Below are 25,516 nucleotides of genomic sequence, written 5' to 3'. Positions count from 1 at the left end.
TGGAAGAAATTATTTCAAAATAGTTTTTATTAACTTTAGTCATTTTATTACAGCCAATCGCTTTGCAGATGAGATCTTAGTGAAATGAATGCAGTGTAACTTCATGTTGATGTACATTATTGTCATAAGTGTTGCTTCAATTGATTGATGATACATTGACCCCTATATTTGTAGGGAGATGACAGGGACTTGTAGCTGCCTGCGAACTGGGAGATATAGATTGCCCCCGGGCCCTGCTGAGTGCGAAGGCGGGAACTGATTTACACATTTTCACTCTACAGCCTGCGGAATGCGTAGGTTTGTAGCACCAGGTCACAGCTGAGGAGTGGAGGGAGGAACATTGCAAAGTGTATGGGTTGGGGGTTGATTTAATTCAACCAGGAAACGGGTTGATTAGATAGATGAGGGCCATGGATAGGGCGGTGCAGGGAGCGGGATCGTCCAGAGATTGCTGGACTTAGATGGGTATGGATAGATGAAGATGTGCGCCGAAAAGATTGGGTGTGGAAGGTCTGTGGATGGAATGATGGAATTATTGATAGGTGCAGGGTTGCGGGGTGGTCCAATTACATGGACCGGTGGGGCTGTGATCATAAGTAACTGGTGTTCTCCTCTGGTACATGAGCAGCTTTGAGAAAAGCACTTAACTGTTGTATTCGACATTCTTTCCTTTCTTCTGATCCCAGGTTTCCTGGGTCCGCTGGCATTCAAAACATAGCTCTTAAAATTTGCCAGAACCATCTCAAGAGAGCACCCCTCCACGCAGAATGTTGCTTCAGTAAAACCAATATTGTCAATGCTGAAGGTCAGATTTCCCAATTTGAATTTTTAAACCCCATCCTGTGAGGTTAGAATTCTCTCCATTGAGTCCCTGACAGGTGTTCATGTTTGAATAAACCCAACGTTTGAAAAAGAAACTCATCAATCGCATTTGGTTCATCATTGCAGTGCAATGCTGCTTCAGATATTTGGTGAAATACGTAGTATGTCCCGTTTTGTTGAGGAGCTTTTTTCTACAATGAAGGCCTTGTTATGAATACAGGAAATGGATCCCATTGTTTAAGTATAGAAAAATAAATCAAAGTAATGACCACTTCTCGAAGCCTTTTGAGAAAACAGTTAACGAACCACATGGATCTGATAACCAGATTATATTAGCCTGACCCAGTAGACGTCATTGCTGGACAGAATGGAGTAACAGCATGGTTAAGCCCAAGTGCAATGTGGTATGGTGGGCTGATCTTCAGATGGTTCCAATCATTGCTGGTCTGGAGGCATCAACAAAACAACCCATCTGCAGGCTGATATCAAGCACTTTCACAGCAGCACTTGCAGAATCTTGGGATTGGGTTGTGAATTTTGCCATGCCCTAGCAAGTAAGTGCAAAGCTTGAATGATTCACAGGGACACAAACTCAACAAGATCATTTGAACTTAGTGCTGATTTAAACAGACCCTTTTTTATATTGCAAGGGCTTTAACCTGCAGCATTGGAATCATTAATTTACTCATTAGACTTAATTAATCTTGAAGTCCAGATAAGGCCTGTTTAAATATCATGAACTGAAGTTTTTTAAATCTTCCCCTCTTTAAACATGAAGAAAAAATCAGACTGAATATGTCTGAGAGTTAAAAAAACATTGCAGGACTGCTTTGATTGATGAGCCATCTGGTGTATGTTAGAAATGAACATTAATACCTATGATGTGGAGATGCTGGCGTTGGACTGGGGTGAGCACAGTAAGAAGTCTTACAACACCAGGTTAAAGTCTAACAGGTTTGTTTCAAACACTAGCAGGGGTGTTGCCTTCAAACAACCGCGCAACCTCAAACAAACCATTGTTTGCAGCAAACTACCCAGCCTTCAGAACAGCGACCACGACACCACACAACCCTGCCATATCAATCTCTGTAAGACGTGCCAGATCATCGACATGGATACCACCATTACACGTGAGAACACCACCCACCAGGTATGTGGTACATACTCGTGCGACTCGGCCAACACTGTCTACCACATATGCTGCAGGAAAGGATGTCCCGAAGCTTGGTACATTGGCGAGACCATGCAGACGCTGCGACAACGAATGAACGGACATCGCGCAACAATCAGGCAGGAATGTTCACTTCCAGTCGGGGAACACATAAGCAGTCAAGGGCATTCAGCCTCTGATCTCCGGGTAAGCGTTCTCCAAGGCGGCCTTCAGGATGCGCAACAACGTAGAATCGCCGAGCAGAAACTTATAGCCGAGTTCCACACGCATGAGTGCGGCCTCAACCGGGACCTGGGATTCATGTTGCATTACATTCACCCCCCTCCATCTGGCCTGGGCTTGCGAAATCCTACCAACTGTCCCGCCTTGAGACAATTCACACCTCATTAATCTGGTGTTACCCCTATCTCTGGATCTGTAAAGACTTAATTACCTCCAAATGCTCGCATTCTAAGCATTGTCTTACATCTTTGAATTTGTCTATATATATGTTTCTGGAACATACCTCTTCATTCACCTGAGGAAGGAGCAATGCTCCGAAAGCTGGTGTTTGAAACAAACTTGTTGAACTTTAACCTGGTGTTGTAAGACTTCTTACATTAATACTTAGTTATGCATTTTCAAGAGAGGTTTTTGTTGACATTTCCTTCATGGATATTATTATGTCATTATGAATGCTTTGCTGAGCTTCAATAGCTACAATTATTTTAACATTATTCGGATTTCATAGTTGCCAATTTAAATAGGTTATTAAAGGATTATCTGTCTTTGATGTAGATTCTGAGTAGAACAGTGTTTGTATTTATTAGGGATTAACCACTTGGGATTTAAAGGCTTTAAATGGGTTTCATGAGTGGGATTTTTTTTCGCTATCAAGTATGTCAGATTGAGAACTGTATAGTGAAAAGTATTTTTTTCATATCTACATGGTTCCTGATGGCCGCCCACAGTGAAGACAGGGTTGTGGCTATGGAGGTGGTGTGGGTGGTTTGAGGAGCATGAGCGGGAATGGAGAGGGTATGAATTGGCATGAGGATTGGGTGTAATTAAGTGGCTGTACGGCGTGATGGCTTGAGGACCTAACATTATCTAAAATAACTGGAACAAAGTCCCAGCGAATGGAGGTGGGCCTTCCAACCAGCCCACCTCTACACTCGCCCAAATCCTTGGCTGCCAGAGGATCTGCTTACAGGGTTGGTGGGCTTGATTTGATCCTGTATCCACCTCTCCAGAGCGAAAATCCAGTCTAACTGAACTGAAGTGAGTCTGCCGAGTTGGCAGATGTCCTCCTGTGAACTGCCTGCTTCATTTGTGAAAATCCAGACCCTACTTTCACATCAATGCGTATCCACATTATGTTGTATAAAAGTGTTAAAGGTAGGACAGCACGGTGGCGCAGTTGGTTAGCCCTGCAGACTCATGGCGCTGAGGTATCAGGTTCGATCCCGGCTCTGGGTCACTGTCTGTGTGGAGTTTCCACATTCTCCCTGTGTCTGCGTGGGTTTCACCCCCATAACCCAAAGATGTGCAGGGTAGGTGGATTGGACATGCTAAATTGTCCCTTAATTGGAAAAAATGAATCGGGTACTCTAAATTTATTTTTTTTAAAGTGTTAAAGTAAACAGCTCTCAAGTAGTATGATGTCTGGAATGGCAATACATTTAACAACTACATATGATTACGGTCCCCTCCCACAAGTCCCGAAAGACGTGCTTGTTAGGTGAATTGGACATTCTGAATTCTCCCTCTGCGTACTGGAACAGGAGCCGGAGTGTGGCGACTAGAGGATTTTAACAGTAACTTCATTGCAGTGTTAATGTAAGCCTACTTGTGGCACTAATAAAGATTATTATTATTATCAGGATTACATAGTATATGCAGCACAACAACAAGCCATTCAGTCCAAACAGTCCATGTCGGTGTTTATGTCCCATGAAACATTGAGTCACCATCTATTCCCTTCTCCCTCATATGCTTGTGAGTTTCCCTTAATTATATCTATATTACTCGCTTCAACCTCACATTGGACCTGATAAGAAATCACATGGTGTGGCACTTATTAAATGCTTTTTGTTGCATTGTTACCTAGTATAGTGTTACCATTGAACCTATATAATTTTTTTTCTCACATACTCATTTTTAGTTTGTGCTTAAACATGTTTTAATTGAAAGCTAAAGGAGCTCTCGATATACGGTTTTAATTTAGAATACTGCCACAAACTCTCAAAATTAATGACAGGAAACTATTTTCAATACAGTATTAAACACTTCCTAAAACAGCATAAACTAGTGCGCTGTAATAATAACAAGGTTCTTCATAATATAAAGTGATGCCGTAATAGGTTTTATTCACTTAATTGGAACATTTAGTTGCACATCATGTAGATGGATCATTAAAATAATAACACCCACCAGTGAGACTGCTGGCCTTTTCTAGAGTTAATAGTCTTAAGCGATCTGGAGCAGGACATCTTGCAGTGTGCTCCGAAAGACATTTGCTCTTACCTTTCAGTACAGTAAGTTTTTTTCTCCCCGGTGAGGGCAGCCAATGTGGACTTTTGGTCGACAGCTAGATGAATAGTCCCAACTCCTGACCCAATGCAATTTAAGGATTGACAAAGAAACAGATGACAGGAAAGGAAATGGGGTGACAGAAAGAAAGGTAAAGAGATAAAGAAAAATTGGATTAAGAGGGAAAAGGAAACAGCGAGTCGTAACTTGATTTTTTAAAAATCATGTTAACCTGTTGCAACCTGTCTCTGCAGTTCAAATTGTTCCTTATCTGAGTCATAAGGTTGACTGGCATTACAAAAATATATATTCCTCATTGAAAAAAGCATTTAACCTGTTCAATATTTGTCCCAACTCTGTGGCAAATTTTATTGGAAATTAATACGCAAATGGAGAATTTCTTGAAATTGACGGGGTGGTTGGGAGCAAACTGCCATTAGTTTAACTTTACAGCTATCGTGATTTGCAATTCACAGGATATAGAATCATAGAATCCCAACAGTGCAGAAGGAGGCCATTCAGCCCATCTAGTCTACAGTGACCCTTTGAAAGACCACCCCACGTAGGCTCCTCCCCCACCCTACCCCTGTAATCCCATAACCTCAATGAACCTTTGGAGACTAAGGGACAATTTAAAATGGCCAATCCTCCTAACCTGCGTATACTTGGACTGTGGAAGGAAACTGGAGCACCCGGAGGAAACCCATGCAGAGACGAGGAGAACGTACAAACTCCACACAGGCAGTCACCCCCAAGGCTGGAATTGAACTCGGGTCCCTGGCGATGTGATGCAGCAGTGCTAACCACTGTGCCAGCGTGCCACCGAAGTCATCCTCCTCACATGTTGACCAATGTCTGCATTAATTACGTCAAAAACCATTTATGTCACTGTCATTGTCACAACAGAAGCTGGTCCCCTGTATGTGGCCCCCAGTAACTTGTCTATTTTTGATTTTGAATTTCTAATATCTATAAAACTAGCAATTAAGGGAATCTATTTCATTTTGTTTTACCTCTGAAAATCACCCAAAGGTATGCCGTGGGAGCAAGGTATACTGCATTGTTATAAATCTTTCTAGATTGTTTTTTTACATAAGAATTTCAAAAATTAGAAAAATGCCAAGAGATATTATAGCAATCTCACAAACATTGTACATGGTTTTCATTCAGAAGAAGTATCAGAATATATAGAATTTATATATTCTGCATGGAATAGCAGGCAAATTAAACAAAATGGCCGGGATTGTTCGACACCCCTGCCGGGTCGGGGAATCCCTGGGGGGAGGCGCGAATCCCACCCCGCTGCCGGCTGCCCTATTCTCCAGTGGGTTAGGGGCCGTTGACAGCAGCCCCCAAGTGATTTTCCGGGCCCTGATCGGCTGAGCGGCCGCCCAGTTTTGGCCAGTCCCAACGCCGTGAATTACTCACCTCACGCACGGCGGGACCTGGCAGGTGAGTGTGCAGGGGCAGTCCTCGGGAGGGGGGGGGGGGGATCCGACCCCAGAGAGGGCCCCCACGATACCCTGGCCCGTGATCAGGGCCTCCCGATCTGTGGGCGGGCTTGTTCCGTGGGGGGACCTCTTTCCTCCGCTCCCCTGCAGGGCTCCTGCATATTGCCCGAGAGCCGGCGCGGAGAAGAGAACCCCCGCACATGTGCGGAAATACACCAGCCAGTCTGCGCATGCGCGGAAATACGCCGGCCGGTCGGCGCATGTGCAAACCTGCGGCGACCCTTCTGTGGCGGCTGGAGCAGCGGGGACGACTCCAGCGGCACCCTAGCCCACTAGATAGGTGAGAATTCCTCACCTTGGGGGCCGTTGATGCCGGTTTTCTGCTCGGCGTGGGGACATAGCCCCATTTTCAGAGAATCCTGCCTAACATATTTTGGAATATATTTCAGTATCTTTGTCAGTCGATAAAGGACCAGAAAAGTGAGTAGTTTTTTTAAAAATTTGCACTTCCGGTGGAAAACCGCATTAGAAACTGGATATGTTCTGCAAATTATTTTCCATAAATTAACATGCCCATGTTTCTGACATGCACATTTCGTAGGTTAACCATGAGAAATAAACTAGGATCCCTTTCAGTTTTGAATGATGTAACATCTACAATTTACAGATATGGTGGGTACTGGTATATGTAAATGAGGCCTAATCTGTGCATGTACATTTGACAATCAAATTTCCATACAAATTGAGCAATAAGTCCGTATGAAAATCTGGAAGATATATATCTAAAAGAAGGAATGGTTGATGATACAGACTACTTTGATTATAAAATAGGCTTCCCTTCTACCTCGAAGTGGTTCACCTTGAAAATTTGCCTAAAGGTAAGATATCAATTGACATGAAATCCAATGATGACCAAAAAGTAACATTATCCACAATCCATTGTAATGTAATTCAAGATATTAGTGAACATCTACTTCCAACTTTTAAATTATTTTAAGGGTTATTATAGAAGTTAAGATTGCTTGATTTTTCTAGGTCTTTGTATGGCTAGAAGACATGGTGGACAGATAAAATTGCAACACTATGCTTGTTTTGTTCTCCACATTATTGAACCATGAAATAAATTCTATACTTTAACATTTTAAGTTCATGGAATTATAGATTCAGTACAGTATGGAAGGAGACCATTTGGCCCCTCGAGTCGGCACCGACCCTCTGGAAGAGCACCCAACCTTGGCCCAAACCCCCACCCTATCCCTGTAACCCCATCTAGGCACAATTGAGCATGACTAATCTACCTAACCTGCACATCTTTGGATTGTGTGATAAAACCGCAGCGCCCGCGGGAAACCCACGCAGACATGGGAAGAATGTGCAAACAGCACAAAGACAGTCACCCTGGTGCTGTGAAGCAAAAGTACTAACCACGATGCCACCTTGCCGCCCCAACAGAAGTTATCATGTTTGTGTGAATTGTTTGGACTCGTGCATCATCCACTGCCCTTTTGCAATTATTTATCATGATTTAAGTTGATCTAAATATAGGTAAGCCTGAGTATGAATATGTTGGCATGGATTGCAGATATCCAAAATTAACCTGTTTGCAAGGAAATGACTTTAGTGCACCTCTAGCTATCACATAACAATACTTGGCCATTACATATTTGAAACATAAGCTTGAACGTTTATGGATTTATACTCATTTCCTGCTGAGGCACTTAAATAAAATAGCAATGTCAAGCCTACTTTTGAAACGGCTCCACCCTGCTCTAAACTGCCATGCTTTTTTAAACCCTGGTTACTTCCACCTTACTACCTTGTCACAGCTATTGAAGAGTTGCCCTGCTGAGGAGTTTTTCATAATTCCCAGGTAACACTCCACGGCTATCAGTTCTCCACTTTCTATTTGCATAGGTTATTGGCAGTCCTCCCTATTCCTCCCAAATCTTGGCAGGTATGCTTCACCTGATTACCCATGATCCTCTTCAGCTATGTGTGAGAAGGTATGTGAATGCATGGTTCAGCTCCCTTCTGTGAAAGGCCTCCTTTCTTAACTGATATAATCTCTCCCAAACCAAAGGTGCACTATGTGTTACACTGCAGTGAAAGCCTGTCAGCGCGTGGCACCACTCGGCTGATGATGCTTTGGACAAATTGTCAAGCAGCAGGCGCACTATTTTATTTGAGATTAGATTTTCTAAACAGTGTCATTGTGTTTTTAAAATGTTCCTGCTGACATTAAAATTATCGTTAAAATCTCAATTTTTGTGGCTGCCAGTCTATGGGGTTTCAGGTCATCGACTCAGTTAATTTGCTTGCAGCACTGCAAAGTAATATTATCACTGATTCATTACTGTTAACTAACTTTCATGTGATAATACGGGAAGTATATCATTTCACAAACGGCTGTTGACAATGTTATCACGCAAGCGCTTAATGTGCTTATATCAGACATTCTCCTCTCTGCTAGTTTAATGCAAGCATTTATTCATTAAATGAGATGTTGGAAATAAAAACAGGAAAAGCTGGCAACACTCAGCAGCTTGATCTGCATCTCAGTGTCATGTTTGTTGAGCTGGAAGCAAGTCTTCAATGTCATTGAACACTCTTGCACTGGAATCAATAGGTGATGTTGATTCTGTATTCAGAGTCCATGCTTATTCCATTGAAAATAACTGGATTGATGCCTTCATTGAAATAGTGAAGAGGGGATTGTCACATTAATCATTTGTGCTAGAAAATTGATTGCAGTTGTATCTATCCTTGTATGTGCAGAATTGGGAAAGTTAAATGTAGTGATTTAATGACAAATACTGAAGTGTTTTTAAAGTCAATAATAAGACCAAGAAGGGGTATTGAGTCCAAAGTTGGACCTAAAGTAATAAAGGCCAGTTACTTAAACACTGTGGGCCGGATTCTCCCATCCCGCGGCAGAGTGTCCACGCCGTCGTAAAAACCGTCACGTTTTACGACGGCGTGAATGGGCTGCTCCCACGACTAATTCTGGCCCCTACAGGGGGCCAACACAGTGCTGGAGCAGTTCACGCCACTCCAGCTGCAGATCCAGGTGCGAACTGTGTGCCGCGGGATCTGCGCAAGCGCAGCTGCACCAGCGTCAACGAGGACATGGGCAGTGGCACCGGCGCCAACACGCGCATGCGCAGTGGCCTCCTTCAACGCGTCGGCCCAGGACTACAGGGGCCGGCGCGTAGGAAAGGAGGCCCACAGCCACTGAGGCTGGCCCGCCGATCGGTGGGCCCCGATTGCGGGCCAGGTCACATCAGGTGAGGAAGGAGCAGTGCCCTAAAAGCTAGTGATTTGAAACAAACCTGTTGGATTTGAACCTGGTGTTGTAAAACTTCTTACTGTTATTAATTATGTTCCTGGGAGTTTCACATTGCATTCAGCACCGGAGCAGGCTTGGATGTCCCATAGTCTGCCGTTGTGTCCGAGTGCCATATTGAAATAGGCATCCAACATCACTGACCCACTATTGAAGAAAGGAGGTGGACATCCTGAAAATGAAGATGGATCTTTGGGAGAACACTGCGACTGGAAGATTGACCTTCTTAGAATGAAGGTGGATTTACCGGAACATCCCGAGTCTGGAAGATGGACTCGCGGTCAGTTCATGCTGACGTGAAACCGAGGGTCTCCGCCAGATTCGCTACAAGCTCTCCGTCGAATTTGCCGACGGGGGCTTGGAAGAATTCCGCCCTACGTCTTACAGTTTCCTTTTTCTTTGCATCCTACTTGTGTGGATTGTTGCATGGGTGGAATTGTGTAATTAAAGGTAGTGAATTGATACTATTCAGAACTAATGCACACAATGGAAGCTAAAAGGATAAGAGTTTCAGATAATGGATGAAGATCATTGATTCGAAGGACATGATTCACTGCATTTAGCTTACTGCAAGCATAAGACACCCCCCCCCCAACTTGATCTCTGTCACTCTTACCGGGTCATAATGAGAATTAATTATCTCATCCAGCTGTAAGGAATGTAGATTTCTGTGGAGGGATGAGCTGAATAGACCAAAAGGCCTTTTTGCATCTTTGCAGCAATGCGTATAACATGTTTGACTATTACAATAAAACGTTGATTTCAGATTTTCTGGAAATCTTAAAACAAAAGAGGGTTTGGTATATTGTCAGGGCTAGTATCTGTTGTTGTTCAAGAGTAATTATTTATTGTACTTTTCAACTTTATTCTGTTTGTTTCTTGCAGTTGGGATGAAAGCAGTTCTGTCAGCAGTGGCCTCAGTGATACCTCCGACAACCTCAGTTCTGAAGATTTAAATGCCAGCTCGTCCCTCAATTCCTATCCAACTACACCAGTTGCTTCCAGAAGAAATTCTGGGATAGCGGTAAGAAGAATTTACTGTTATAATAACCTGCTTGTGGGACATTTTTAAAATTCGTTCTTCCAGTCAATCTAGACCAATCTAGATCATTGCTGGAGGCCAAAGTTACTTCCATATTGCTGATTGGTATTGGAAAACTGTGTTATTTTCAAGGATGCAACTCTTGTTGTGGCTGCCCTGCTTATTTTTAGCTTTACCAAAAGCCTAATGCTCCTTATTTCCAATTGCATTATCCAACAGCCCTATTTAAATACAGCATTATAAATGTAGTTCCCCCTCTGAAAAAAGAACCTTGGTTTGTGACAGGTTTTCCCATCATGTTATTGTGACTTTGTGGTGTTTCTCTGTATCGCTCATGAAAGAAGCAAAGAGCTATGCATTCCCCAAGCCTTTTTGCAAGCTCTCACACCTTTATTTGTGCAAATTTTTGTCAAGTATTATATTACTGTTGTTTTATACAATCCCCTATTGTTCTAAAGTACTACTTGGGTGCAAGCCAAGAAGTGTGTTATAACACTTTGTTTTTGGCACACAAAAGACAGTGGCAAAGGGGCATGATTGATGTTACATGCAAATAGGGAACTAGAGCAAAGGGGCAGAAGTTACATAGTCTGGTACAGGCGTTATAAACTCCTTCATAATGTGCTCCGTGGAAAGCAGCCAAATAATCGGGTGCATTATAACAAAAAGCAGAGAGAAATTTGAACAGTAGTACAGCTGTGTTAATGTTAACTTTTGAAAGACATATATAGTACTGATTATATTTGCTTGTAACTGCTCATCTGCAATCAGGAGTCTATTCTAAAGACATTTGCCAGATGCAGCAGTTATGCGTGGTGCTTCTTTTAGCATATGAATAGATATTCCAACTCGGAATTGAACGAATGTTGTCTCCCAAGATTGACGCCCACTACCTGTATTTGCAGAGGATGAATGTGCAAGCTGTAAACGCCAATAGGAGGAATAAGTAAGTCTGGAAAAAAGTTTGTTTTTTGATCCGAGTCTTTCAATGGTGGGTCAGGACATTAACCTTGAAACAAAACTTTGGCTTCTGCTAAACCGCGACTTTTTGCAGCCGAGTGTAACAATGCTGGGTGGAGTGTTTTAACCAGATAGCGAAACGAAAATCCAGGAAACAGCGAGAGAAACAAACTTGTGTTTTTTTAAAGCGGGGGAATTGCAGGGAGCAGTGACATTAACAGTGTAATGAACAGTGCTATTGTTCATACCATAGTTGTTGCGGGGGTGGGGGGGGGGGGGGGGGGGGGGTCAAAGTAGTTCTGGTTTAATCTTTAAAATTTTACAACAGAAAATACTTGACCTAAATTGTAAGCATTTATGAGGTAACTCAAATGTGTCGTCAATATATTATGTTGAAATGATGCAGCACAGGAATAGTAACTTTTGTGAGTGGGTGCGTATCTGCCAGTTGCACAATTAAAAATTCCAGCTGTTTAACATTTAATTTCATAAAGTATGAAATAGCCAAATTACATTCAGTAAGATTCTTACAGTAAAAGGGTGGGGGAGGGGGGAAAGGGGAGACAAATAGAGACTGCATTGTACGAAACACATGCCTAAAAATTCTGATAGAGTGTAACACAAGTTCAGACATCTGTTGTTGTATATATTTTGTGGTCCATTTGTAGTCCCGGATTCCAATTTAGGAAGCATTTAAATAATTTGTACGATGCATCCAAATAGCTCCAGGAAACAAAATGGGAACCCAGAATTGTCATACGCCAGTGTAGTTTTTTGCTCGAAAATGTTTAACTTACAAAAGTATTTCTAAATCTGCTAAGTGTTGTGAATATGAGCTTGCTGCTTCCTTCCTTCTGACATGGTTTGAAATGAAATGAATCAACACACTCTGCAAGTGTCTATGTCGATGTAAAATTGTTTAGCTGCATGCAACTTTCCAACAAATTTTTAATTTATTGTGTAGATGCAGCAAGAAAATAAAAAATGGAGGATTTATCTCTAATTTCTAAAGCTGAATAATGCTAATGTAGCAGTGATTGGGTTAAAAATCTGCACCGACTACACTGTCTGATTATATGGATAGTCAGCTGTTCATTTTTGACCCTAAGGCAGACCACAATAAGGGGCTTTCATTCGAACGTTGATTTGAAGTGCTTGAATGAAATTAGTTATATAAATTGTAGCAAAGAAAGTCAAGGAAACTTAATATGTGTAGACATGCGGCATTAATAGCTGCTGCAAAAGCAGATAGTTCTAAAGTCCTGCTGCATTGGTTATGTAATTAGATGGCTTGACACTGGACTTTAGTCACAACTGAAAACAGATGATTCACAAGTCTGCCATTATCATGGAGCATCATGTGCCTTGGTGTCCCACTAACCCAACGTAAGTGAAACAGAAAGGAAGGTGAGAGAGCCCTGTTATAACTCGAACGGAGGCCCCGGGGTTTGACTATTAGGTTCCCCGTGTCCTCACCTGAATATGCCCTGGGGGTGGGGCTAAACCCGTAACTGGGAAGCTCAGCGGACACCCTACCCAAATGTGGGTTGGGACGAGAGACCCTTTGGAAGTGGTGAGTGTAATTAGCTATTGTATATTAAACCTTTTGTTCCAATATCACTTTCTCGTGGTCGCTTACACTGGCGATAAGGATCAAATGGAACTGCCGGAGATGTTGTTTCCTCCAAACTTGGCCCACTTCGCATAGGCATCTGGAAGTCTCCAACCAGGCAACAGGTATGCCGCACATAGGGAAGTTAGAAGCATTTGACACCGATACTGGTGATTGGAAACAGTACATCGAACGGATGCAGTATTGTTTCATTTAAATGCAGTCAATGGGAACGAAAGGCAGTTTGCGGGACTGCCATGTACAGCATCATAAAAAGCTTAACCTACACAGATGAACTTGATACGCAGTTAGCCGTGGAACTGGTCATATTGGTGGGTGAGTATTTTAATCCGAAACCTCGGGATTTTTGTAAGGCATTTTTGATTCCACCCAACACCAAGGAGAATCGGTGTCCGACTTCTTGGCTCGCCTGAAAAAGCTTGCTGGATTCTGCAATTGGTGCAACATTATCTGAAACACTAAGAACCCGGATGCGGCCACCCAGAAGAAGCTGTTGGCCGAGATCCACGTAGATTTATAGAAGTCTGTCCCAATATATTTGTCCAGGGAAAGTATGAGCAAGATGTGCAAACATTTCTGGGGATGGCATTGCTCATCCTTGGGCGCCTGATCAAGTGTAGGGCGCAGCCTCTCCGGACCAAAGTAGTTGATTCCTGCCACTGTAGGCACACTTTCTGGGACCCTGACAGTCGTCAGTGGGCTCTTAAGGATCGGTAGGCCATGGTCCCCAATTTGGAGGACCCAAATCAGTATGCCAGTGACCGGAAGGACCAAACAGAGAGGCATTAAAGAGGAAGTTCACCCACCTGCCAGCCACCGGATGTGGCGGCCCATGGGATACATAGGCAGTGGAAGGGGGAGAGATTGAAGCGGGCCAAGGGCCAAGGATATGTTCTCAGAGGGAAAATTTGCTGGGTTCGAAGAGCTGCAAGAGAGGTTTGAGTTACCAAGGGGGTGTGAGTTTAGGTGCAGGTGCAAAACTTTGCGCGTAAGAAGCTCTTCACATTCCCCCAACTACCGGAGTTCACGCGTTTGGGAAAGCTGCTGCACCCAGATGAGGTGAAGGAAGGCAGGATAGGGGACATATATGGGTGGTTGGGTGAGCAGGGTAAGGCGCTGGTGGAAAGAATCAAGCGGAAGTGGCAGGGGGAGTTGAGACGGGAGATAGGATGGGAACTCTGGTGGGCGATGATACGGCGAGTGAATTCAACCTCTACCTGTGCTAGAATGAGCTTGATTCAGTTTAAATTGGTGCACAGAGTCACATGACTCAGGCTCGGAAGATTGGGTTCTTCCCCGGGGTAATGGATGGATGTGAAAAGTCTGACCGGGAGTGCGAATCTTGTTCACCTGTTTTGGGGTTGCAAGAATTTGGAGAGCTTCTGGGAGGCGGTATTTAGGGCCTTATCGAGGATAGTGGGAGCTGAGGTGAAGCCGGATCCCATGGTGGCAATCTTTGGAGTTTTGGAGGTGCCGGAGCTGCTGAAGGGGAAGGGGGCCAATGTTGTTACCTTCACCTCTCCGATTGCCCGGCAACAGATTCTTTTGAATTGGAGGTTAGGTACGCCACCGGAGGTTGCGGCGTGGCTGGGGGACCCGTACGAGTTTCTCCAGTTGTAGTTGTTTCTTTACAGTTCCCCATCCACATGCTGTAATTCCTGGGATTTGCTCCTGAAAAACCTCCTTGGCTATTTGTCATGGAGTCTCCTCCTTGGGTGCAACTTGGAAGTCGAATCAAAAATGTGCTCAACGTTGTCTTCATTTCCACGATTAAATTATGCCCAAGTATCCTCCCAATCGAATACACCTGAATCTAAATTGGGGGTAAATCAGTGTGCATAATGGGGGCCCAAGGAGAGGCTGAACAAACTTCTTTGAGTCCTAACGTTTAAGTTTGAACGAGTACAACCAGCATTCATGCACGTATGTGCTTAGAATGTGCACAACGTGCTTAGGAACTTCAAGGGAACTTTTCTATTTTTAATATTGTAAGGAACTGGTTAAATCCTTGACTGTTTCATGTTTCTGTTTTTACCCCTGCAATAATTCAGAGTTTGCTTTAAACTGCAGACTTTGGTCAAACAGAAAAATACCCTGGTCTAATATGTTGGCCCAGACCATCCCTTGATGCTCTGTGGCATAGTCCGTGATGTTATTTTGATGGACTTCGCTAGCAACCAATCAACTCCATTGCAATCCAGGGGCTACGCAGATCCTCGATGCAAATTGGTGCTTTTTATTCTGGAATGCCCTTCTGGGTGACTCTCTGTGCTTGGTTTCAGTTTTGTTTTTTTGGGACAGAGCTGAAGATGACTTTAGGTTCTCTCTCCCTGAAGGGGTTGAATCTCTCTGTGAAACCCCAGTTGGAGGCTCTGTTTTCTCCTCAGCAGAGCTGGTAGGCATTCTCTGTGAGACTGTTTCTTCAGGTCTTGGTTTTGATTGGAACTGCCGAGCTGAGCAGGATCCTTTTGAATCGCTCTCCCAGAAGGGGTGAAATTCTCTCTCAAATCATTGCTGGGTCTCCCTTCAGATACACAGAGCAGTTAGTGAACACTCAAATCCTGAAGATAGAGCTGGAGAAGGGGAACACTCTGAATTCCTCTCCCATTAAAGGCACCAGACCACTCGAAGGTCTCACGAAAACTGTTGCTCTAATATTCTGTTTAACTGAGGCAAGTTGTGGGTGAGTCTGCTGAAGCTGACCACATATCAGAAAATGAGCAGACCTGAAATGCATCTTCCGAGGGTAAGGCTCAGCTAAACAGAAGTTGATGTGTGTTCCTAGAGGGGTTCCCACAGCCTGAGGATCCGGCTTGAGAGGCCCAGCTTCAAGATCCAAACCATCCGATGGTTCAGTATCTCGCATTCTGCAGAGATCACTGCCTACAATCTCAGCAGCAAAGATCTTCAAATATCGCGCACCCAGTTTTATTCCCATTATTTTGGTCCTTCCCTTTCCCCCTGTGTGTCTGACTTGTGTACATGTGGGTGGAGGGTGGGACGGTGTTTGGGGAATAATTATACTCAAAACCATTGTTCCATTATTTCTATTATATGTTCATCTTTTACTCTTGTTCTAAATAAACAGTTTTTAAATGTTTTACATACAAATCTGGTGCCTGTAACTCATTGGAGCAGTTAAGGGTCAAAGATCTCAAGAAAATACACAAGTTATTGGTTAGTTCATTTATGTTGGAACTGTGGGGCCTGTGGGGCTAGAATTGACCGCGCACTCACTGTTGTAACAATATGAATATACTTATGCCACAAAACGGTATTGAGAGAGGCAGAAATTAAGAGGTGGTCTCTATCAAGATTTTGATCTTAAACCATTGAAAAAAAAATTGCAATGATAAGACCAGAAAAAAATTATCTTGTGTTTTGCCGTACCTGAAAACATGGTTACAATGTCGAGAGAGTACTGAACAAGCACATTAGGAGGAATCTCGGCCTTTGTAGTTAGGGCATGGTCAGTTTTGTTGTAGGGAGATCTGTTTGGAGAGACAGTTTGATGGATCGGCCTAAAAGATTGAGGAGACTGGGTGTATTGTGGCTAAGTGTGCCTCTCAATTGTTTAAAGCCATGTAGTTTTTTTTAATGCTCAAATTATGTGTATATCTGACTGCAAATGTGTAGGAACTGTCAGACACTTATTTGTATTTTATCTTTGAAGCTTTCTGGATCTTGTGCAGTATGGAAAGCATTTTTCTCAGAAGTTTGTATTTTTCCGTGATAAATAGAGCGACATCTCTCCCTTTCTGACGTGAAGTATTTCTTCTCTGGAGAAAAGCATTTGTTGACCTTTGCTTCGAGGCTGTGTTCTCAAATTCCCCACACAATTCTAGTTACTAAATTGATATCTGCCAAGACCAATAAAGACTTGAAATATTATCAAGCACATTGCTGAGTCATCAGCAATGTTAATCTGAGTTTAATGGGACAAAATAAAGTTAAGCTGTACTTGTATGTTTTGGAAATGTGTTAGTATTGCTTTTTGTAACATACCAAGCCTTCATGTTCATCAGTAAAATATTTCTAGCAGAATATCATTTAATGTAAAAGAACATTTCATATTTGTGGAAAATATTATCAGAGCTGACCCAGCACATTGGAAACATTAATTGCTTCTTTTCCCATGGCAATAGAAGCAAGTCAGCTTCATCCCCTCCTATCAAAATGGTTAGTCACAGCAACAAAGAGACAATTGTCTTTTTTCTCATCAAGGTCAACTTTGTGTTTTTATTCAGGGTATGATGTTTTAATATTGTATGCTGAATTTTAAACTAATATGGTTTTTATTTGCTTGTGGCTAAACTGCAAATATGCAGGAGCTGCTGTTTGTAGCTACTCCTCCCAGCCGCTCTATTGTCAAAATGTGCCTCGCTTGTCCATCCTATTTTATTTTCTGAATGTACTTTTTTCAGGTTACTTCTGTTCTTGAAATTTCAAGCTCCTCTTCATTTGTCATGTGGTCCACATATGAACGTTTTACCATATGCCTCAGCATCCCATTTTCAAAGGCTTCTATTTTCTTTCACAAATTTCTATTTATTTCCAGGTGTCTGAGGAAAGTGGATTAAATATAGCTTCTTGAGTTTTTTTCCTCGCTACAAGCTTGAGTACTCATGTTGTTAGCACATCCTTCATCTTCACAAAATAGCTTTTGGTTATCTCTACGCTTTTAATTTCAGCATCGAGTTTATCATCTTGTTCTCATTTGGTCTAAATAGACAAATGTTGCAGTGTGACACCGTCCACTTCAATCTTCACTCCAGTTTCCTTTAACTACAATTGTTATTGTCTTTTTGGTGCTCATGCCCAATACATATTCTAAACTTATAGAACATAGAACAGTACAGCACAGAACAGGCCCTTCGGCCCTCAATGTTGTGCCGAGCCATGATCACCCTACTCAAACCCACGTATCCACCCTATACCCGTAACCCAACAATCCCCCCATTAACCTTACACTACGGGCAATTTAGCATGGCCAATCCACCTAAATTGCTCTGTTTCATCAGCAAGTTTGTTATGTGCTAGCCTCCAATTTTTATCCCTGGGAGTAGCTTTCTTCTGTGTACAAATTAAATAACTTTGGGAATAGTACACAGCCTTGTTGTACTCCTCTTTAGACTTGAAGCATGTCTAATAATTCACCTTCTAGCTTGACGCTCACAATTTGGTCCCAATATAGGCTCTGGATAAATCTCACATCTTTCCTGACAATGTCACATTTCAACAGAACATCGATTAACTTTTGGTAATAAACACCAGCATCTACTTTTTTGTAGTGTATGAAGCATCTGTATATAATATATGTTCTTGTTTACTTCTAAGTATCAATCAAAGATTTTCCTTGGGTTAAATATTCCATCTCTTGTTTCACTAATTTCTGCTTCAATGTTATAATTTCTTTTTATTATGACTTTCAAGTTCAGTTTAATGAGATGACTCATTAGTTCTAAATTGATTACACCCCATTGCTTTAAGATTCTTAGATAGCTCAATGAATAATGAATGCCTCAAGTCACTTGGAATGTAGCCTTTGCTAGTTGATCACAAATCTCTGTTATCCGTTCTAATTCTGTTTATCCAAGGGATTTTCGATGTTCTATTATTACTTCATCTTTGCCTGAAGCTTTTCCTGTACTCACCAATTTCATAGCATTCTTTACCTCTGATATCAATGGGGGCGATTTTGAGCCCTGTCTCTCGGCCCGTGAGAAATGGGCGGGATTCTCCGACCCCCCGCCGTTTTTTGGCGGGGGCGGGTATCGCGCCGCGCCGGTCGGGGGCAGTTGGCAGAGGACACCCCCTGGACGATTCTCCGCTCTGCGATGGGCCGAGTGGCCGCCCGTTTTCGGCCAGTCCTGCAGGTGTAAATTACACAAGGTTCTTACCGGCGGGACCTGGCTCTGCGGGCAGCCTGCAGAGTCCTTGGGGGGGTACGGGGGGGGATCTGGCCCCTGGGAGGCCCCCCACGGTGGTCTGGCCCGCGATCGGGGCCCACTGATCTGCGGGCAGGCCTGTGCCGTGGGGGCACTCTTTCCTTCCGTGCTGGCCGTTGTAAAGCTCCGCCATGGCCGGCACAAAGAAGAAACCTCCTGCGCATGCACAAGAACATGCCAGAACACACTGGCGCTCCCGCGCATGCGCCGACACGTGCCGGCCGGCGGAGGCCCTTCTACGCCAGTTGGCGCGCGCCAACACCGCTGCCGCCACCGCCAGCCTAGCCCTCGAAGGTGTGGAGGATTCCCTCGCCAGTGGAGTAGCGCGAATCGTGCCCTGCAAGCCCAGGAGCCTTATTTTAATATATTAGCATGAGCTTAATGAGTATGCTAATACATTTCTCATGAAGGATCAGGTCCTAGAGTGCCCCCATGGCACCGCGTCGCTGTGCCCTCTCACGCCGGTTGTACTAAAGTTTGTCCGGTAGAGACACAGGCAGGAAGAGCGTGGGCGGGGGTCCTGCCAGTTCAGATGGTTGGAGTGTTGCAAGAGTGGGACTGGAGTGGGAACAGGGAGGTGAGGAGTTGAGTTAAGTCTGGGGGGGGGGGGGGGTCAGTAAGGGGGGAGGGGTGGGGGGGGGGAATGATAGAAGAGGGCCTTCACACCTGTGGGCAATAAGCGAGGTGGCTGACTGAGAGGTGCGAGGGGAGGGTGAGGGGTTCAGTTAGAGACTGAAGGTGGCAGACCTACCCTGGCTGTGCGAAGAAGGTCATTCATCTTCCTGTACTGCTGCACATCCCCTTCTGTAGAGTGCATGGGGAGTGCTGGCACTCAGCAAGACAGCTATTGCCTCCCAGGCGGGGGTGGATACCCTGCTGGTGGTCCATCTCCCAATTGCGGGTATCGGACTTCCCGCCCCTGGTGCACACCATGCAAGAGTCTGGTCAGGGCTCCCTCCATGAAATGCGGTCATTTTGCCAGTTCCTATCATGGAGTGTTAGGGAAGCGTTTATGGAGCTCCCCAGTGATTGCATGAATTAAATTTTGCCCGTGGTGAGCGAATCAGCAGGACGACGATTCTGTGGGGAGAAAAACTTTTCTTTATGAGGGGTAAGATTCCGTGAACACTCTGTTTTCCTCGGCGGGACTGGCATTTTGCCATTTTTTGGTAAGATTTCGCCCATAATGTTTGGTCCATCATTTTCCTCTATATCAAAGAATCCCTCAATTTACTTATAGTTTCTCTGCACCTTTTTGCTACTGCATCCCTTTCAAATAATTTTTACCATTGGTAGTCTTTTATACACCCACTATCTTTTGTTATCCCTTCCTTTTAATTATCAAATATTTCACTGTCTGGCACATAGCTCTAACTTTGCGATTTCTTTCCAACTCTGATGCTTCATCACATATCTCATGATACCGTTTCTCTTTAGCCTGTCAAACACACTCCTTATTTTGTTTTCAGTTTCACCATACTCTGTACTTTCCTCTTCCCTTTTCAGCATCATTGAAAGTATTTAATCTGTTATCCACTTGTCTCTTTCTTCTTTTCCAGCTTGGTAATATTTTCTTTGCAGCATGTTATATACACAGAAGTTACAAATGTCAGTACATGATAGCAAGATATGAGAACACATGAAGTCACTTGTCAGTGTTTACATGGTTTCAGCTTCCTTGTCACTTATTGAAATCTAATGTCTATTCACTTGTTCACATTATTGATTAATTTGGTTTGTTGTGAAAGAAATGAAATAAGAAATGAAAAAAAGTCCCAAAGTGTACATGTTAAAACTTCAATGTCTTTTGCTGGTTTTAAAATGGTTGTTTTGCTAAACCAAAAAAGACGGCTGCTTTGAGTCACAGAACCACAGGATTGGTCCTTTGTTCTGAAAGCTTCCAACTGGAGTTGCAAGAACAAAGTGGGCAGCACAGTAGCATAGTGGTTAGCACTATGGCTTCACAGCACCAGGGTCCCAGGTTCGATTCCCGCTTGGATCACCGGCTGTGAGGAGTCTGCAGGTTCTCCCCGTGGCTGTGTGGGTTTCCTCCAGGTGCTCTGGTTTCCTCTCACAGTCCAAAGATGTGCAGGTTAGGTGGATTGGCCATGCTAAATTGCCCTCAGGTTAAGTGGGGTTGCAGGGTCATGGGGATGGGGTGGAAGGTGGGGTTAAGTAGGTTAAGTAAGCTTTCCAAGAGCCGGTGCAGTCTCGATGGGCCGAATGGCCTCCTTCTGCACTGCAAATTCAAAGAGTTCTATGAAAATAACCCTCCTCTCCTTGGGCGGGATTCTCCGACTCCCTGCTGGGTCGGAGAATCGTCGGGGGGTGCCGTGAATCCCGCCCCCGCCGGCTGCTAAAATTAGGGGAAAATGGACGTCATTTGCATCTTGATAACTTACCCCTCTGGTGAAGTCTGCCCAGTCAATGGCATCCAAAAAATGAACCTTAATATAAATGGTAACAAGCCAAGTGGATAATGGGAATCCTGTAGATGTAGTCTATTTGCACTTCTGGAAGGCGTTTGGCAAGATGTCACACAGAATGTTAATACACAAGATTAGATCACATGGAGCTACAGGCAATTTATTAACTTGGATAAAAGACTGGCTGACAGGCAGAAGACAAAGAGTTGGGATAAATGGGCCTTTTTATGGATGGCAAGATGTAACTAGTGGGGTGCCAGAGGGTTTGGTCCTTGGGTCCCAATGATTTGCAATCTATATTGAACGACTTGAAAACAGGGGTTCAAGGTTCTATAGCCATATTTGCAGATGAAACAAAAATAGGTGGGACAGTAAGTTGCAATGAGAAAATAACCTTACAAATGGATATATAGGTTCGGTGACGGAGCCAAAATGTGGCATTTGGAATCGAACGTGCATAAGTGTTTGGTCATCCACTTTGGTCAGATAAATGAAAAGACAACTTATTGAAATGGGGAGCGACTTCAGGGTGCTCTGGTGCAGAGGGATCTAGGCGTTCTCGTGTATGTGTCGCAGAAAACTAGTATGCAGGTACGGCAGGTAATAAAGAAAGCAAATGGCATATTGGCAGTTATAACTGAAGGAATAGAGTTTAAAGGTAAGAAAATGTTGTTGCAAATGCACAAGGCATTGGTGAGACCACACCTGCAGTATTGTGCACAGTTTTGATCTCCTTATTTGAGGAAATGTGGAGTGGCATTGGAGGCAGTTCAAAGGTGGTTCATTAGATTGATTCTAGAGATGAGTGTTTGTCTTATGAAGAGAGATTGAACTGTTTAGGCCGATACTTTCCAGAGTACAGAAGAATGAGGGGAGATCAAATTGATGTTGATAAGATGATAAAAGTTATAGATAAAGTGGAGCGGATGCTACATCGTGTGGGACATTCTAGGATGAGAGGTCATAATCTCAGGATAAGGGGTAGCAAATTTAAAACAAAGAAGAGGAGAAACGACTTCTCCCAAAGGGTTGTGAATCTGTAGAATTCGCTACACCAGAGTGCGGTGGATGCTGGGACAGCGAGTAAATTAAAGGAGGAGTTAGATTTGTAATGGGCTGAAGGCTTATGGAGAACAGGCAGGAAGGTGGAGTTGACACCATAATGAGGCCACCATTTCATCGTATTGAATGGTGGAGCAAACCTGAGAGGCTAAATTGCCTCCCACTGCACCTAGTTCTTATGTTCTTTGAAACACCTATTATATCTAATTCCACTTTTCTGCTCTTGGTCTGTAATCCTGTAGGTAACAACACCTCAAGCACACATCTGATGTTCTTGATTAATGAGGGGATTTCTTGATTAATAAGAGGGTCAGGGGTTATGGGAAGAAGGCAGGAGATTGGGGATGAGGAACATTTTAGCCAAGATCAAATGGCGGAGCAGACTTGATGGGCTGAATGGCTTAATTCTGCTCCTATATCTTATGATCAATATGGATGGTAACTCTTTCAAAAGTTAATGACTGGGACGTACCAAGACCAAAAGCCTGTTCCAGACAATTGATAAACATCCATTTTGACAACATAGTGGAGAAAGAAAGTTTCATGGCTGGAGTGACCATTTGGAAATCCAGCAAATTCCTTTGAGAACCGAGAAACCCTCAGACTGCTGTTTAACACCAATTGGAAAGGACTCCAGCAGCCCAGTTGAGCAAGCAGCATCAAACCATACCACCGCTCAACTTCTCAAAGACGGTTTAATTTTAGAAGTCACCTAGCAAAGCCTGCCAAGTGGTCGAAGCATGGAAAATCCATTATTGCAGCAGTGTCATCCATCTCAAGCATTTTGTGTGTTGCTGTCTCCAACCTGAAACTCAACTGGATGTATCCTACCATGAAGAAAACACACTCTGACTTTGGGAATCACAGGAACTTTTATTGTTGTTGTCCATAGTTGTCGGGCATGATTAAACCAAAGAAATTCTATGTTGGTATCGGGCACGTTTAGCAGGCTGTTTCTCGGCAGCCACAGCGCAAAGAATCACCCCGTTATCCAATGACACTTTTGCCGTTTTTTCTGCCCTTGGGGAATTTCTCTTTGTCAGGCCACACTTAGAGGAAAGGCTCCTCACAGATCCGAGCGCCATTTTGTTTGGCTGCCGTGATCAATCTCCCCCCCCCCCCCCCGCTTGCAGAGGCCCCCGGGAACCCTTCCCCCCCCCCCCCCACCCTCCTCTCACTACCTCTACCCCACCACATGGTAAAGCCCACCCCCAGGCCTGATCTCTCGCATTGCTAACCTGCACCCGGGCACCCTGGCATTGCCAGCCTGGCACCATGGCAGTGCCACATGAGAATCCTAGTCATGCCAGGAAGCCATGCCAGGGTGCCATTACTAGGGTGTCCGGTATTACGATCCAAGACACAAACAGTGACTAGGATCCTGGACTGAAACTCCAATATTTTAGAAAGTGCAGAAAGAATGATTCGCTGCAGGAGTAATTTCATGAAGAAATAGGGGGCGGAATTCTCCGACAACCCGCTGATGCCCCCCGCAGAGCGGAGAATCAGCACCATTGGGGCCGGTGTGATCGGTGCGGTACCGGTCGGGGTATGCAATGACTCTCCGCCCCGTGGCAGCACGCTGATTCTCCGGCCTGGATGGCTGAGCGACAGTATTCAAAAAGCCGAGTCCCGCCAGTGCCGTTCTAACAGCCTCTGAGCCGGCGGGACCTCAGCGTTGAAGGGGCCGAGGGCGACATGTGGGGGGCAGGGGGGTTCCGACACCGAGGGGGGGCCTCCGTAGTGGCCTGGCCCGCGATCGGGGGGGGGGGGGGTCCTCCATAGTGGCCTGGCCCTCTCTGCCCCCGGCCTCCTTTCCTCCGCGCCGACTCCTGTAGCTCTGCGCTATTTGGCGTTGGGGCCGGTGCAGGGAAGTAGGCCACTGCGCATGCGCTAATTGGCGCCGGCCCAACTGTGCAAGCGCGGACCCCACGGTGCCGGGATCAGCAGCTGGAGTGGCGTGGGCCACTCCAGCGCCATGCTACCCCACTGTGGGCCGCAGAATGGGGTTTCGGAAAGGGCACCGTCGCCTGAGTAAAGCACTCCCGTTTTTATGCCGGCGTCGGCACTTAGCCACCCGATGGGAGAATCCCGTCCAGGGTTTAGTTACTTTTAAAACAAACTTTATTATAACCATAATAAGTATTACATTTAGTTAACTTCATGCCCCCCCCAAAAAAATACTGCTTACAATTTACATCTTAAACACGACAACTTAATTTCCCAATAACCAACAAGAAAAGAAACATACAGATTTCAATCTACCTTCCTGTGGCAGAATTGAGGACTCAACATCAGGCAGATCAGAATTCAATTCCTCTCTCCAAGGCTTTCTTAATACATCTGTCTCTCTCCACAGCTTTCTCCAAAAACTGCCCATCTCCCTAGCTCCTCAAAATGTCTCTCTACATTTCTTGGCTTCACCCAGCAATTACCTCATCTCCACAAGCGGAAAAACAAATTAACTCCCCAGGGACTTCCCCAGTCAAACCACAGCCCATAAGCCTGGACTGGAAAACACATTATTTTGTCAATTTCACCTTCTGGCCACTTAAAGCACCTAGGCCCTGCAAAACAGAATTTTTTTTAAAACCTTGACCATTGCAGTCAAACACACTCTACCCGTTGGCATTTAACCCGTAAACTGCCCAATACTTAGAATCCAATATTCCTAAAGTCTTCCAGTCGTCACGCCAGAAGGCACTGGCAGTGCCAAGGTGTCCCAGTGCCAAAGGGAATGCCAGGGTGCCAGCCTGCCCTGTCCCGACCACTCAGGAGTCTCTAATGTTCTAGGACAGCCATTTTCAAACCCAGGGTTGTGACTCACAGGCGGGCGGGTATCGGGGCCATGCGTCACGAGACGTTCTGCCCAACGACCGTGACAGGCTTTTCAAAGAACCAGCTGCAACTGTCTTTCAGAATGCTGGCCGTTCCGCGCATACGTACCCCCTCAGCAGTACGCAGGCCTGAAGAACAGCGGGGCAGATCACCTCCTCCTGACATCAGCACGTTGACCCAGGAGCAGATTTTTTAAAAAATCAATGGGGTCTTCCTGCCTGGAGCGGCAGCGGAGAGCAAGTCACATGCCCCATACACTGATGCCATGTGCCCTGGGCTGAAGAAAGATTCCTCCATTTTGTTAGCAGC

The 25,516-nt window shown here is 44.5% G+C and overlaps 1 protein-coding gene and 1 long non-coding RNA gene across 7 annotated transcripts in view; one reads left to right on the top strand and one right to left on the bottom strand.

Annotated features, from left to right (window-relative positions):
* LOC119979038 overlaps positions 1-4,668 on the bottom strand; it is a 75,662-nt gene extending 70,994 nt beyond the window's left edge. Inside the window, exon 1 of the long non-coding RNA XR_005463625.1 lies at positions 4,499-4,668. This is a non-coding gene — a long non-coding RNA (uncharacterized LOC119979038). The remainder of the gene's footprint in view (positions 1-4,498) is intronic.
* The window catches only part of LOC119979037 (neuron navigator 1-like), an 806,372-nt gene that overhangs the window by 586,887 nt on the left and 193,969 nt on the right, over positions 1-25,516 (top strand). For all 6 annotated transcript variants that reach the window (XM_038821010.1, XM_038821009.1, XM_038821014.1 and 3 more), the window contains one exon: positions 10,184-10,322. In XM_038821010.1, coding sequence (XP_038676938.1) covers positions 10,184-10,322 — 139 coding nt within the window. The remainder of the gene's footprint in view (positions 1-10,183; positions 10,323-25,516) is intronic.

The sequence above is a fragment of the Scyliorhinus canicula genome, chromosome 15 (assembly GCF_902713615.1).
Source record: "Scyliorhinus canicula chromosome 15, sScyCan1.1, whole genome shotgun sequence".
Taxonomy (NCBI): Eukaryota; Metazoa; Chordata; class Chondrichthyes; order Carcharhiniformes; family Scyliorhinidae; genus Scyliorhinus; species Scyliorhinus canicula.
The sequence above is the reverse complement of the archived record's forward strand: the minus strand, read 5'-3'. Positions and strand labels throughout refer to the sequence as shown.